The 13,594-nt window shown below is 48.7% G+C and overlaps 1 protein-coding gene across 2 annotated transcripts in view; it reads left to right on the top strand.

Moving 5' to 3' along the window:
- Positions 1–257: 257 nt before the first annotated feature.
- Positions 258–13,594, top strand: part of LOC112230661 (neuronal migration protein doublecortin) — a 99,553-nt gene continuing 86,216 nt past the window's right edge. Inside the window, exons 1-2 of one of the 2 annotated variants that reach the window (XM_042311279.1) lie at positions 258–463; positions 8,981–9,404. In XM_042311279.1, coding sequence (XP_042167213.1) covers positions 9,044–9,404 — 361 coding nt within the window. In that variant the 5' untranslated portion in view covers positions 258–463; positions 8,981–9,043. The remainder of the gene's footprint in view (positions 464–8,980; positions 9,405–13,594) is intronic. The other variant, XM_042311280.1, reaches the window with a different exon arrangement.

The following is a 13,594-nucleotide window of genomic DNA, read 5'->3' as shown; positions in this document are numbered from 1 at the left end:
GAGGGGGTTATCAACACCACATTACTTTACAATAGAGATAGTGGAAAGATCCTGTGGCATCATTTTCTCAAAACACAGGGATCAAATCAACTCAGCAGGCAGATTTTTTCTCTCTCCAGATTTGTATTTCTAATTTCAGTAGGCAGCATATACAGTGCATGGGTGTCTGAATGAATAAAAAACTATTCATCATGGCACAGTAGATTCCCGAAAGTAAAAAAAAAAAAAATCAGATCTGAAAAGGTTTACATCATCCTTTTGTGAGAAATACCCCAAAATGCCGGTCAGTGCCATTGCCATGCTAGGGCGGATTCAGCAGGGTCGCCTCTAGGACCCAGCAGTGCAGCCGGTCAGGTAGGCTCAGCTCGTAGACTAGAGAGAGGCAGACAAAGGCAGAGAGAGCTCGTGCCGCTATCCTGCAGCATCCACACCCACCCACCTCACTCCAAACGCTCCAGCGCGGGTGAGTACCCGATACTTTTTATATTTTGGTTAAACATAATTAAATGGAGAAAAAATATTATGTCAGTATTTAAATTATGTTTCTGACGGTGAGTTAAGTTGTTGTGTTCAGGAGTATTGGACACTGTGAAGGATTGGTAGAATTTTTGCCTATTTAGGCTGTCGGCTATATGAGCAGGTGATTATAGGTGTGCGCGTACCCGTTGGTACAACACTGTCATGGCTCATCTGTATGTACGGCGCCCACCGCTTTTCTCTGAGGGCATATGAACAACTGATCCGTTTTTTTTGTTACTGAAAGCTAGAGGGGGTACTGAAAAACTTTTGTTATTTAAAAACAAATATGACTTAAAACCAGCTCAGACTGGCTTAGTGTTACTAGATAAGACACAGATCGGCTGTGATGAGGATGTTTGGGGTGATTTGATGCAGGACGCTGACGGGCAGGTCAGAGTTGTTATCTGGGCTGCTGTGGCGCTGGTAGCACAGACCCAGCCTCACATCTCTGTTGTGCAGTTAGACATGTCACAGTCACACAATGGAACAGCTTTGCAGTCTGTCTGCTGCACTGTGAGCAGGATGTAGCGTGCCCTGGTTAGGTAAGCATGGTGAGAACATTTGTATTATTTTACACATATCCATTTATTTGTGATATTCAGGGATTGAATGACATATCTGTTGGGGGGTGTTATGAGTAGTGGTCTGGACCTTATGGGGATAGACATTTTACATACTTAGGGGCCCCTCCTGTAATTAGAGCCCTGATGATTGTAATGCACTGGGGTGAATCATTAGTCTAGTAATAATACTATTATTTGTAGTTGTATCCGTGTGTGATGTAGCACTACAGTAGTCGTAGTGACGGGGGTGTCCCTGTGAGACAATGGGCTGTCCTGAGCGTAGACCATATATAGTCCTAAGTGACGTCATAGGGAGAGGGTCAGTGATTTACCTCTCTGTCTATTATATTAGGTGAGCAGATGGGCTCCCAGCCCCTGTCTGTCGGGAGGAGTACCACTACCCATAACCCATCCCTCCCTGGTCTGGGACCTACCCCCATCTCAGGACCTGTCATAAAAGCTCAGCCAGACTCAGGGCCAGGGTGTGCGGGGGAGGGGAGATCCCAGACGCATTAAGGGTGGGGACAATGTGGTCCTCTCTGTTTGTCTTCATGGAGGAGGACACGTGTGATGATGGGGCTGTGAAGAGACAAGGGGAGGAGGACATATCAATCATAATCAGTATTTCGCCATTAAAAGCTGTGAGTTTCATGACCTTTGGCATTGGGGCGTTGCCAGTCTAACACAATCATTGTTTAAGCAGAAATGAGTTAACAAGCCCCTGTTAAGTCATGGAGTCTACATTTGGTTGCCATTACCCAGCAGTAGAGCCATGTGTGGGCATTGTATGTGGAGCGAGAGTGGGTGATAGCGAGGGGTGGAGGGGTTGAGGGGTTAGGCTGCATGTCTTTATCTGAAGCCATTGAGGTGTGGTCACTGGTCACAGCCACTAGGTGGGGATTTGACAGGAAGTGGCCAGGCTTTAATTGGTAAAGCTGCTTCAACCCTTGGCCCAGCCCAGGACTGGTCTGTCTGTCTGTCTGGCACAGATCAGAGCTTTAAATGTCACAGATAGCAGCCTCTAGTCTACACACCCTCACTAGCGCCAGGTTGATGTTTATTGGGACGAGTCTTGTCCTGGAGGCAGAACTGAGCAATTTGCACTAGATGGGCCAACTGTAAAGCCAAAATTGGCCAAATTGTAAAAATTAACAAAAAACAAAACATTTGCTTTTTGTCTTAATTTAAGGTTACTGTTAGGCATTGTGGTTAGGGTTACGTTTTAAAATCACAATTTGTGACTTTGTGACTTTGTGGTTCTTGAACTAGATTCATGCTGAAAAATGTTATCTTGCCCACTAATTAATGGCCAAGATGGACTGAATGTGTTGACATAACAATGTGTGCCAAAGCCCTTTTATTGCTGGTTAAAGCTGTTTTCCAGTTCATTAATGTGTGATTAAGCTTTGTGTGGCCATTAGTAAAACTCCCCCACTGTGTTGATCAACGGTCAGAAATAACCTCATCTCCCTCCTCACATGAGGGTCTGTGTGTTGTACGAAGTGGAACCTTTTGGGTAGGGGCATGGTGAACAGCGGCTGTTACAGTGCTACCCTCTGGAGGGGGCTGTTTATTTCAGATAGGGGAGTTCAGTCAAACTGACAAGCCCAGATCTAACACCTAGAAATCCAATAATTGTCCTGAGCACTGGGTTGATGTGCTGTTTTAAAAGTTGATTTAACCACATGGTGCATTGAGGTGTGTTATAAAGTTACCTTACCATGTGACATCTTCACACATGTTTCTCACTTAAGACTCACTCTGTATAAAATTAATTACTGAGTCATTGATCATCTACATATGACGATTGATTGATCAATCAAGGTTCACAAATAGTCTTAATGTATTTGTGGAGTTGATTGTGTGTGATAATCTTGTGTATCAGAGTGAGGCAGCAGCAGCAGTTCTGGAAGAGAGTCAGTCCGTCACCAGTGAATCAGAGTTGGGATTCAACCTCTCTTTTCCTAAACACAGGCCGAGCTTTGCTACATTTCCCTAGAGAGCAGCACCTCCAGCCTCGTTCTAATACTAACAATGCATTAGGAATTTAGCAGACAAATCTCGACAGGATATGAAAGTGGCCCAGGGGGCTCACAACAAGAACACTATATTTTTGCGGCATGGGTTGGGGTGGATAGTTAAGGCCACTTGAAAAGGGCTTGTCATCAGGCAGAGGCATGTGATGTGAGATGGAGGGGGTGCTGTTATGTTTTTTTGGTCCTCTCCAGGAAGGGGATCTGGTCTCTGTGGGGCTCCAGGGCTCAGTGGACTGTGGGGCTCCAGGGCTCAGTGGACTGTGGGGCTCCAGGGCTCAGTGGACTGTGGGGCGGAGGTCAGACTGTCATAAAGGACTCTCATTTCTCACACATCATCTGCTCCTGCCTCCTTCAGCCGCCACACCTCCTGCCTACTTCAACACATCACCCTACTGGCCCATATCCTGGGAGTCAGCTTGGGGGGGGGGGGACAAATGCTTTGTTTGTGAACAATGGGCGTGAGCTTATTGACGAGTGGTTATTGATCAGAATTGTTTAGAAGGACATTTTGGGGCAATTGAGTGAGAGGGGTTATTGATGATGGTTGAACAATATAGGAAAAAGATAGGCCTGGAGCTAAACAGAGCACCATATTGTCCCTAGAGTACTGATGCTGTTTTACTTGATAGTTACTGTACTTTGATAAAAGATGACATACCTTGTGACTTGCAGTGTAATATAAGAAGCCACTAGTTCTCGGATGTGTCTTTTACAGAGAAGCTGTTTGCCTTGTAAACATGGCTACAAATGCAGCCAGACAGCCCAGACTTGAGTGTCAGCACATTCTAGGCAGGTGTAGATGGGGTTTGTCCCACTGCAGCTAACCTCATTCACAAGTCTTGTACAGTACAATATGGCTGCTGTGCCTGTGCTCTAGCACGTGGATACTGCTGTGGTGCAGTGAGTCTTTGTTCTGACATGGAGCAGCTAGCATTCAGCTCTACTGTGCGGTCATCATAACCTCACGTTTCCCATCTCATACAGAGGAATTATATTCACTTTGATTAGATCACACAGAGATGGCTAATGACATTCATTAGAAATGGGGCTTTGTGTGTCGTCGTAGCGAAGCAACCTGCCCCACGACTCTGACGTGTTTCTTTGTCTGCTCTGCAGTCGGCTAGTTTCACTGAAACGCTAGTTCCACTCCTGAATGCTCGGAATCGAAACGTTCGTTGAAACGAACAGACAGACTGCCTGTCTGACCTGGACAGGGCAGAACTCCAAGCATGTTCCAGGGCACGGCGTTTCAACGATGACCTTCACTGTGCCCTCTGTCCTCCTATGGCGGGGACATTGTTATGATGGTGTGAGACATGGCTGCTGGGATCCCATTCACAGTGGCACAGTAATGAGTGCTCTCTGCCCGTTTAGTGGCTAATCTCCTCATTATTCCAAACTGTCTCTTTCAAAGTTCCAGTAACGAACTGGGTAGCCGCAAACACGTCTCTGGCCAGCCAGTCATTCAGCCAGTCAGCCAGTCAGTCAGTCATTTAGCCATTCAGTCATTCAGTCAGTCATTCAGCCAGTCATTCAGCCAGCCAGCCAGCCAGTCAGTCATTCAGTCAGTCATTCAGCCAGTCAGTCATTCAGTCAGTCATTCAGTCAGTCAGTCAGCCAGTCAGCCAGCCAGTCATTCAGCCAGCCAGCCAGCCATTTCAGCCAGTCAGTCATTCAGCCAGCCAGCCAGCCAGCCAGTCTTTCAGCCAGCCAGTCATTCAGCCAGCCAGCCAGCCAGTCAGTCAGCCAGCCAGCCAGTCAGTCAGTCCCTCCCACCATGCTTTCTTTTCTTCTGTCTTTTTGCGGAGGGGATAAAACGGTCTGCTTGCGTTTAAAAAGAGCAGATGTTAGTGGAGAGTTTTGGCAGGAGCACGCTGTGCTCTCTAACCCTCGCCTCATCTACAGGCTTTACAGAGAGGTCTGGACTACCCAGAAAGAGACCATTCCTGCTAGGCTGCTCAGGCCTTTACACAAGCTATGTTATCTGCCAAAAGACACCAAATAGAAAACCCTTTAAAAAAGACATTGAATCATTTTTTAACCCCAACCTTAGTAATTGTTCTTTCTTTCAGAGTCTTTGTATGCTATAAGGTTTTAGACCGGCTTCCTTTGTACATTGGATTATGTAAACTCGTGGGTGGATCACCTCATGTACCTTTCCCAGTGGTAGAGGATGAGTAACCACTGAAACGTGTGAATACACCCTCACACATGGTGCTCAGCACCACACATCGGTGTAGTGACAATGATACCATGAACTTTACATCAGTGACTATGATACCATGGACTTTACATCAGTGACTATGATACCATGGACTTTACATCAGTGACTATGATACCATGGACTTTACATCAGTGACTAATGCTCCAAATGTTCAGCTCAGCTCTCTGGTCCAAGAGCCCTTTATGGGATGCTGATTGTACAGTAGATCCAGAACCTCCCCTGCTGCCTGCTCATAGCTCAGACCCCGAGGTGTGGGAGGATTCAGATGGTTCTAGCTTGTTTCTGCCATATGTTCTTTAAAACGACCCTGGTGGGGAACCATTTTTGTTAGCCTTTTCATGTAAGATATATGGTACTTGCAAATGCACATCCCAAAAATTAGTATATTGTCATGGTTGTAAGGCAAAGGGGAACTGTACAGAGATCAGATACAGAAACCAGAATCGCATTAAGCACATATTGCATGCTGGCATTTATTGTCATGAATCTTTACCTGGAGGCAGTGGTCACTAGCTGTCACAGCCACCAAATCACCTAATCTGATTTGACCTTAACCACACTGCTAACCCTAACCTTTTTATGAATTCTTACATTATAGAGAATTTTGACTTTACAGCTGGCCCATTAGCAGAAATCGCTCAGTTCTGCCTCCAGGACAAGACTCATGACAATCAATGTCAATCTGTGCACATATCCTGGAGCCAGAGGGAAAGTGTCTCGTTTCCCACCCTGGTCAGACCACAAACAGCAACACTCTCTGATGAGACATTCTTCTCCAAAATATCACACATCCACTTGGCCTTCTTAATAATAGTTCCTTACTGGCCACTCCCTTCCCCTCTCTGAAGGACACAGGCTGAATGTATGGTAGATGACAGACAGACGTACAGGCGGAGCAACCTCCGCTCTACAGGAGACCTGTACATCCCATTTAGTGCATACCATGTTTAGTATGTAGTGTATGTTCAGAACTACTGGCCTTAGTTTTAGGGGTCACTGAAGGGTTGTAATGCCTACATAGGACATGTACTACTGCGTCTACAGCAGAGTGATTCTGTTCACCTGACATTAAATACTGATCCCCTGTTCACTCGGGAACATCCTAAACGAGGCTTGTGTCTTGTGCGCCGTCATGGCAGAACGTTCTCCAGTTGCTTCCACACACACAGAAGGGCTGAGGGTTAACACATCTCTGTGTCTGTCTGTGAGTGGGTGGGCTAATCGATAGTGAGGGCTGTAATTGATTGGGCTGGCCTCTTCATCTTGCAGAAACCATACACACTCTGGAGAGACAGGGCAATGGGAGGCGGGGCAATGGGAGGCGGGGCGTGGGGAGACGTGGGGAGACATGGAGAGGCGGGGCGTGGGGAGACATGGAGAGGCGGGGCGTGGGGAGACATGGAGAGGCGGGGCGTGGGGAGACATGGAGAGGCGGGGCGTGGGGAGACATGGAGAGGCGGGGCGTGGGGAGACATGGAGAGGCGTGGGGAGACATGGAGGGGCGTGGGGAGACATGGAGAGGCGGGGCGTGGGGAGACATGGAGGGCGGGGCGTGGGGAGACATGGAGAGACGGGGCGTGGGGAGACATGGAGAGACGGGGCGTGGGGAGGCATGGAGAGGCGGGGCGTGGGGAGGCATGGAGAGACGGGGTATGGAGAGATGGAGAGACGGGCATGGGGGGTTATGGAGAGACGGGGCATGGGGGGTTATGGAGAGACGGGGCGTGGGGGGTTATGGAGAGACGGGGCGTGGGGAGGTATGGAGAGACGGGGCGTGGGGAGGTATGGAGAGACGGGGCGTGGGGAGGTATGGAGAGACGGGGCGTGGGGAGACTGTATGGAGAGACGGGGCGTGGGAGACTGTATGGAGAGACGGGGCGTGGGGAGGTATGGAGAGACGGGGCGTGGGGGGTATGGAGAGACTGGGCATGGGGGGTATGGAGAGACTGGGGCGTGGGGAGGTATGGAGAGACGGGGCATGGGGAGGTATGGAGAGACGGGGCGTGGAGAGACTGTATGGAGAGACGGGGCGTGGGGGTGTATGGAGAGACTGGGGCATGGGGGGCATGGAGAGACTGGGCATGGGGGGCATGGAGAGACTGGGCATGGGGGGGTATGGAGAGACTGGGGAGGTATGGAGAGACGGGGCATGGAGAGGAGGTATGGAGAGACGGGGCATGGAGAGGAGGTATGGAGAGATGGGGCATGGGGGGTATGGAGAGACGGGGCATGGAGAGACGGGGCATGGGGAGGTATGGAGAGACTGGGGCATGGGGAGGTATGGAGGGGATGGAGAGACGGGGCATGGAGAGACGGTATGGAGAGACGGGGCATGGAGAGGTATGGAGAGACGGGGCATGGGGAGGTATGGAGAGACGGGGCATGGAGAGACGGGGCATGGGGAGGGGCATGGGGGGGCATGGAGAGACTGGGCATGGAGAGACGGGGCATGGGGGGCATGGAGAGACGGGGCATGGGGAGGTATGGAGAGACGGGGCATGGGGGGCATGGAGAGACGGGGCATGGGGGGCATGGAGAGACGGGGCATGGGGGGCATGGAGAGACGGGGCATGGGGGGCATGGAGAGACTGGGCATGGGGAGACGGGGCATGGGGAGGTATGGAGAGACGGGGCATGGGGAGGTATGGAGAGACGGGGCATGGGGAGGTATGGAGAGACATGGGGCATGGGGAGGTATGGAGAGACATGGAGAGACTGGGCATGGGGAGACATGGGGAGACGGGGCATGGGGAGAAATAGGGAGACATGGGGAGACAAGGTATGGAGAGACAGGGTATGGGGAGGTAGGGTATGGGGAGATATGGGGAGGTAGGGTATGGGGAGACATGGGGAGGTAGGGTATGGGGAGACATGGGGGTAGGGTAGGGGAGACATGGGGAGACATGGGGAGACAGGGTATGGGGAGACATGGGGAGACATGGTATGGGGAGACATGGGGAGCCATGGTATGGGGAGACATGGGGAGACAGGGTATGGGGAGACAGGGTATGGGGAGGTAGGGTATGGGGAGACATGGGGAGACAGGGTATGGGGAGACATGGGGAGACATGGGGGGAGACATGGGGAGACAGGGTATGGGGAGGTAGGGTATGGGGAGACATGGGGAGGTAGGGTATGGGGAGACATGGGGAGGTAGGGTATGGGGAGACATGGGGAGGTAGGGTATGGGGAGACATGGGGAGACAGGGTATGGGGAGACATGGGGAGACAGGGTATGGGGAGAGGGTATGGGGAGGTAGGGTATGGGGAGGTAGGGTATGGGGAGGTAGGGTATGGGGAGACAGGGTATGGGGAGACAGGGTATGGGGAGACATGGGGAGACAGGGTATGGGAGGCTTGGCTTAGTTTACTGCATGTGACCCCCAGCACACCTGTGGTGCATGGTACTCTACTGTATTAGAGGGATAGAGATGGAAAGGGATTCCCACTGCAGGGGAATTTCACAGTAGCTAGATGGTGGAATGTTGAGGGATTCATTTACCACTTTGGTACTCTGTTATTGAATAACCCTTTTTTAGATGTTCATGCCTAAACTAAAATATCTTTACTAAGTCTCCTTAGTTTTATACTGTATGAGCATCAGTATAACTCATAGTGTTATGTTTTTCCAATGCTAGACTTCCCAGAGCTCAGCACAACCAGCACCTCTCTACCACGGACCCCCCCTGACATCTGTCACCATGGAGCTGGACTTCGGCCATTTTGACGAGCGCGACAAGCCCCGTACCCCACGGGGTGGGCGCATGAACGGGCTGCCTAGCCCCACCCACAGCGCCCACTGCAGCTTCTACCGCACGCGCACCCTGCAGGCCCTCACCAACGAGAAGAAGGCCAAGAAGGTGAGGTTCTACCGCAACGGAGACCGCTACTTCAAGGGCATCGTGTATGCCGTGGCCGTGGAACGCTTCCGCACCTTCGACGCCCTCTTGGCCGACCTGACGCGCTCGCTCTCCGACCACATCAACCTTCCCCAGGGGGTCCGCTTCATCTTCTCCATTGACGGAACGCGGAAGATCACCACCATGGATGAGCTGGAGGAAGGTGAGCTCACAGGGGGTTGGGTGGTAGAGAGTGGGGGTCATTATGGAGGAAGGTGAGCTCACAGGGGGTTGGGTGGTAGGGAGTGGTGGTCATTGTGGATAAAGGTGAGCTCACAGGGGGTTGGGTGGTAGGGAGTGGTGGTCATTGTGGATAAAGGTGAGCTCACAGGGGGTTGGGTGGTAGGGAGTGGGGGTCCTTGTGGAGGAAGGTGAGCTCACAGGGAAGTCAGTAGGTAGAGAGTGGGGGTCATTATGGAGGTGAGCTCACAGGGAGGTCGGGAGTGGGGGTCATTATGGAGGAAGGTGAGCTCACGGGGTTGTCTGGTAGGGAGTGGGGGTCATTATGGACGAAGGTGAGCTCGGGGTTGGGTGGTAGGGAGTGGGGGTCATTATGGACGAAGGTGAGCTCACAGGGGTTGGGTGATAGGGAGTGGGGGTCATTGTGGAGGAAGGTGAGTTCACAGGGAAGTCCAGTGGTATGGAGTGTGGGTCATTGTGGATAATCGTGAGCTCACAGGGGTTTGGGTGGTAGGGAGTGGGGTCATTATGGAGGAAGGTGAGCTCACAGGGAAGTCGGGTGGTATGCAGTGTGGGTCATTGTGGATAATGGTGAGCTCACAGGGGTTTGGGTTGTAGGGATTGGGGGTCATTATGTAGAAAGGTGAGCTCTCAGGTAGGTTGGGTGGTAGGGAGTGGGGGTCATTGTGGAGGAAGGTGAGCTCACAGGGGTTGTGGGGGTCATTATGGAGGAAGGTGATCTCACATGGAGTTGGGTGATAGGGAGCGGGGGTCATTATGGAGGAAGGTGATCTCACATGGGGGTTGGGTGATAGGGAGTGGGGGTCATTATGGAGGAAGGTGATCTCACATGGGGGTTTTGGGTGATAGGGAGTGGGGGTCATTATGGAGGAAGATGATCTCACATGGGGGTTGGGTGCTAGGGAGTAGGGGGTTGGGTGCTAGGGAGTAGGGGTTGGATGCTAGGGAGTAGGGGGTTGGGTGCTAGGGAGTAGGGGGTTGGATGCTAGGGAGTAGGGCTGTAGGTTATGTCAAAGTTTTGCCAACCAACAATTGTCATGCAATAGACTGCAGGTTTCACGGTAATTGACATTAATTAACATAAACATGTTTAGCATCTCCAGGCCTCCACACAAGCTGTATTTAAGATGCTGATATGCACCTTTGGAACAGCTACATTTAAATAGTTTAATAAATCAATTTAATTTACACCATCACAACAAATCCATAATTTATGTTAGACAGGTCTAAAGAAACCTGATGATATGAAGAAAATGTATTTCAGAAGAACAGAATAGGAGTTGCCCTACTGTGTTTTCTGGCTGTGCGCCATGTCATACATAGGCTTGTTAATTTACTCGACAAGATATGTTTATGTCCCATGCCATTATTTTATATTATATGATTTTATAGTTAAAATAATAGAATTTAACTGAACTGAAAAAATAGAAGTGATATTTTTCCCATTCCGGAGCGAGTGCAAATATGAAGTGGATATGTGGAGCGTAAAAGTGATCATTTGAAACAGGTCCTATATGCTTGATTGTGAGTTATTTGGCAACTTTAGTTGTGAGTGATACAAACCTTAGAATGTCTTACAAATCAAAATGTATATGGGCTGCATGATGGGACTATGGGCTATTGATGATTTGAGAAAGTCGCAAAAAAAAAGCTTGCTCTCTGTTCCTTGCCTCAGGCTGCACATGCTGTGTGTCCTCTCATCAAGTGATCATATTTACACCCATCTGTAACGGTTTTCTTTCGGGTGAAAGAGAGTCGGACCAAAATGCAGCGTGGTGGTTACTCATGTTATTTAATGTAAAAATGAATGATACATGAAATAACTTAAATCTACAAAACAACAAACGGAACGTGAAAACCTATACAGCCTATCTGGTGAAAACAAACACTAAGACAGGAACAACGAGAATCACCTGACTCTGATTGAGAACCGCCTCAGGCAGCCATAGACTATGCTAGACAACCCTACTCAACCACAATCCCAATACCTACTAAAACTTCAATACAAAAACACCACAAAATAAACCCATGTCACACCCTGGCCTGACCAAATAAATAAAGAAAACACAAAATACTAAGACCAAGGCGTGACACCATCAGACTATTCTCTCGTCTTTACTAATATGTAACAATTGTTGTGATTTAGAATGGCCCATTTATCAAGAACAGGAGCAAGACAAAAAATGTCTGGAATAGCAAATGGAGTCCACTTTCCCACCAGTACGTTTATAAGTCATGTCGGGGAGGCTACTCAGGTATTTTTGCTGCAGGACAGGTGATATTCCGCCCAAACTCTGTATGCCATGGGCTCTCCAACCTTGCTCCTGCAGCTACCCAGTGCTTCATTTGGGAAACCAAGTGAAATTTGTTTGGCAACATCAATAGTAACATGTTTTCGCAATGAAACATATTTAATTATACGGTTGACAGCTGGAGAAAGGAATGAAGAAGAGAGAGGAGATGGAAACTCACGGTGGTGAGATATTCTGTAGCTAAATGTAATGTCAGCCTATTAATTATAAAAATGGCCTATTTCTAGGCTATTCCAAATCAAATACAAATGCACTATAATTGTAGGCAAGCCTAAATTAAATAATCTGAATTTATCTTAAATCAGTTTTGTTTTGTCTTTTTCTGCTGTGTGTAATATGTGGTAGGCTATTTATTGTGTAATAGCACAAACATAATTGTAATTCTGTTTTTATTCCCCAGGCTTGGGCTCACATACAGTATCGGCCAATGCTTATGCATAAGTTAAAATATGCATATGAGTGTTTTGAATGAATCATCACCTTAGAAAACGCTGTCCAATTTGTTGTGTTAGTTAGGCTTTGAAACAACATCCACTATAACCATGTTTTCCACCCAGTTTCAACCTGCTGTTGAACTTCTTTCTTCAAATTGATCAATCAGAGTGAGGTGAGCTTTAAAAGCACATACTGTTTTGATGATAAGTGTTTGATGGGATTTTCAATTAGATTTATATTGTCAGAGTGGTTAGAGGGACAATAGAGCCCAGAGCACCGGGCCAGTAGTACCTGCTGGTTGTAGGGGGTTGTGTACTCCCAATGCATGTCCAGAGTGCATAAAATGAGATTATCATGACTCAACAGTCATATAGAATTTTACTGCTGTCATGACTCATGACTGCCAGTGTGACAGTAATACTGTCACTGCAACAGCCCAAGTAGGGAGTGGGGGTCATTATGGAGGAAGGTGAGCTCACAGGGAGGTCAGGAGTGGGGGTCATTATGGAGGAAGGTGAGCTCACAGGGAGGTCAGGAGTGGGGGTCATTATGGAGGAAGGTGAGCTCACAGGGAGGTCAGGAGTGGCAGTCATTATGGAGGAAGGTGAGCTCACAGGGAGGTCAGGAGTGGCAGTCATTATGGAGGAAGGTGAGCTCACAGGGAGGTCAGGAGTGGCAGTCATTATGGAGGAAGGTGAGCTCACAGGGAGGTCAGGAGTGGCAGTCATTATGGAGGAAGGTGAGCTCACAGGGAGGTCAGGAGTGGCAGTCATTATGGAGGAAGAGGAGCTCCCAGGGAGGTCAGGAGTGGCGGTCATTATGGAGGAAGGTGAGCTCACAGGGAGGTCAGGAGTGGCAGTCATTATGGAGGAAGGTGAGCTCACAGGGAGGTCAGGAGTGGCGGTCATTATGGAGGAAGGTGAGCTCACAGGGAGGTCAGGAGTGGCGGTCATTATGGAGGAAGGTGAGCTCACAGGGAGGTCAGGAGTGGCAGTCATTAAAAATCAAATCAAATTTTATTTGTCACATACACATGGTTAGCAGATGTTAATGCGAGTGTAGCGAAATGCTTGTGCTTCTAGTTCCGACAATGCAGTAATAACCAACAAGTAATCTAACTAACAATTCCAAAACTACTGTCTTATACACCCTTACAAGTGTAAGGGGATAAAGAATATGTACATAAAGATATATGAATGAGTGATGGTACAGAGCGGCATAGGCAAGATACAGTAGATGGTATCGAGTACAGTATATACATATGAGATGAGTATGTAAACAAAGTGGCATAGTTAAAGTGGCTAGTGATACATGTATTACATAAAGATGCAGTAGATGATATAGAGTACAGTATATATGTATACATATGAGATGAATAATGTAGGGTATGTAAACATTATATTAG

The sequence above is a fragment of the Oncorhynchus tshawytscha genome, linkage group LG33 (assembly GCF_018296145.1).
Source record: "Oncorhynchus tshawytscha isolate Ot180627B linkage group LG33, Otsh_v2.0, whole genome shotgun sequence".
NCBI classification, from domain to species: domain Eukaryota; kingdom Metazoa; phylum Chordata; class Actinopteri; order Salmoniformes; family Salmonidae; genus Oncorhynchus; species Oncorhynchus tshawytscha.
The sequence above is the reverse complement of the archived record's forward strand: the minus strand, read 5'-3'. Positions and strand labels throughout refer to the sequence as shown.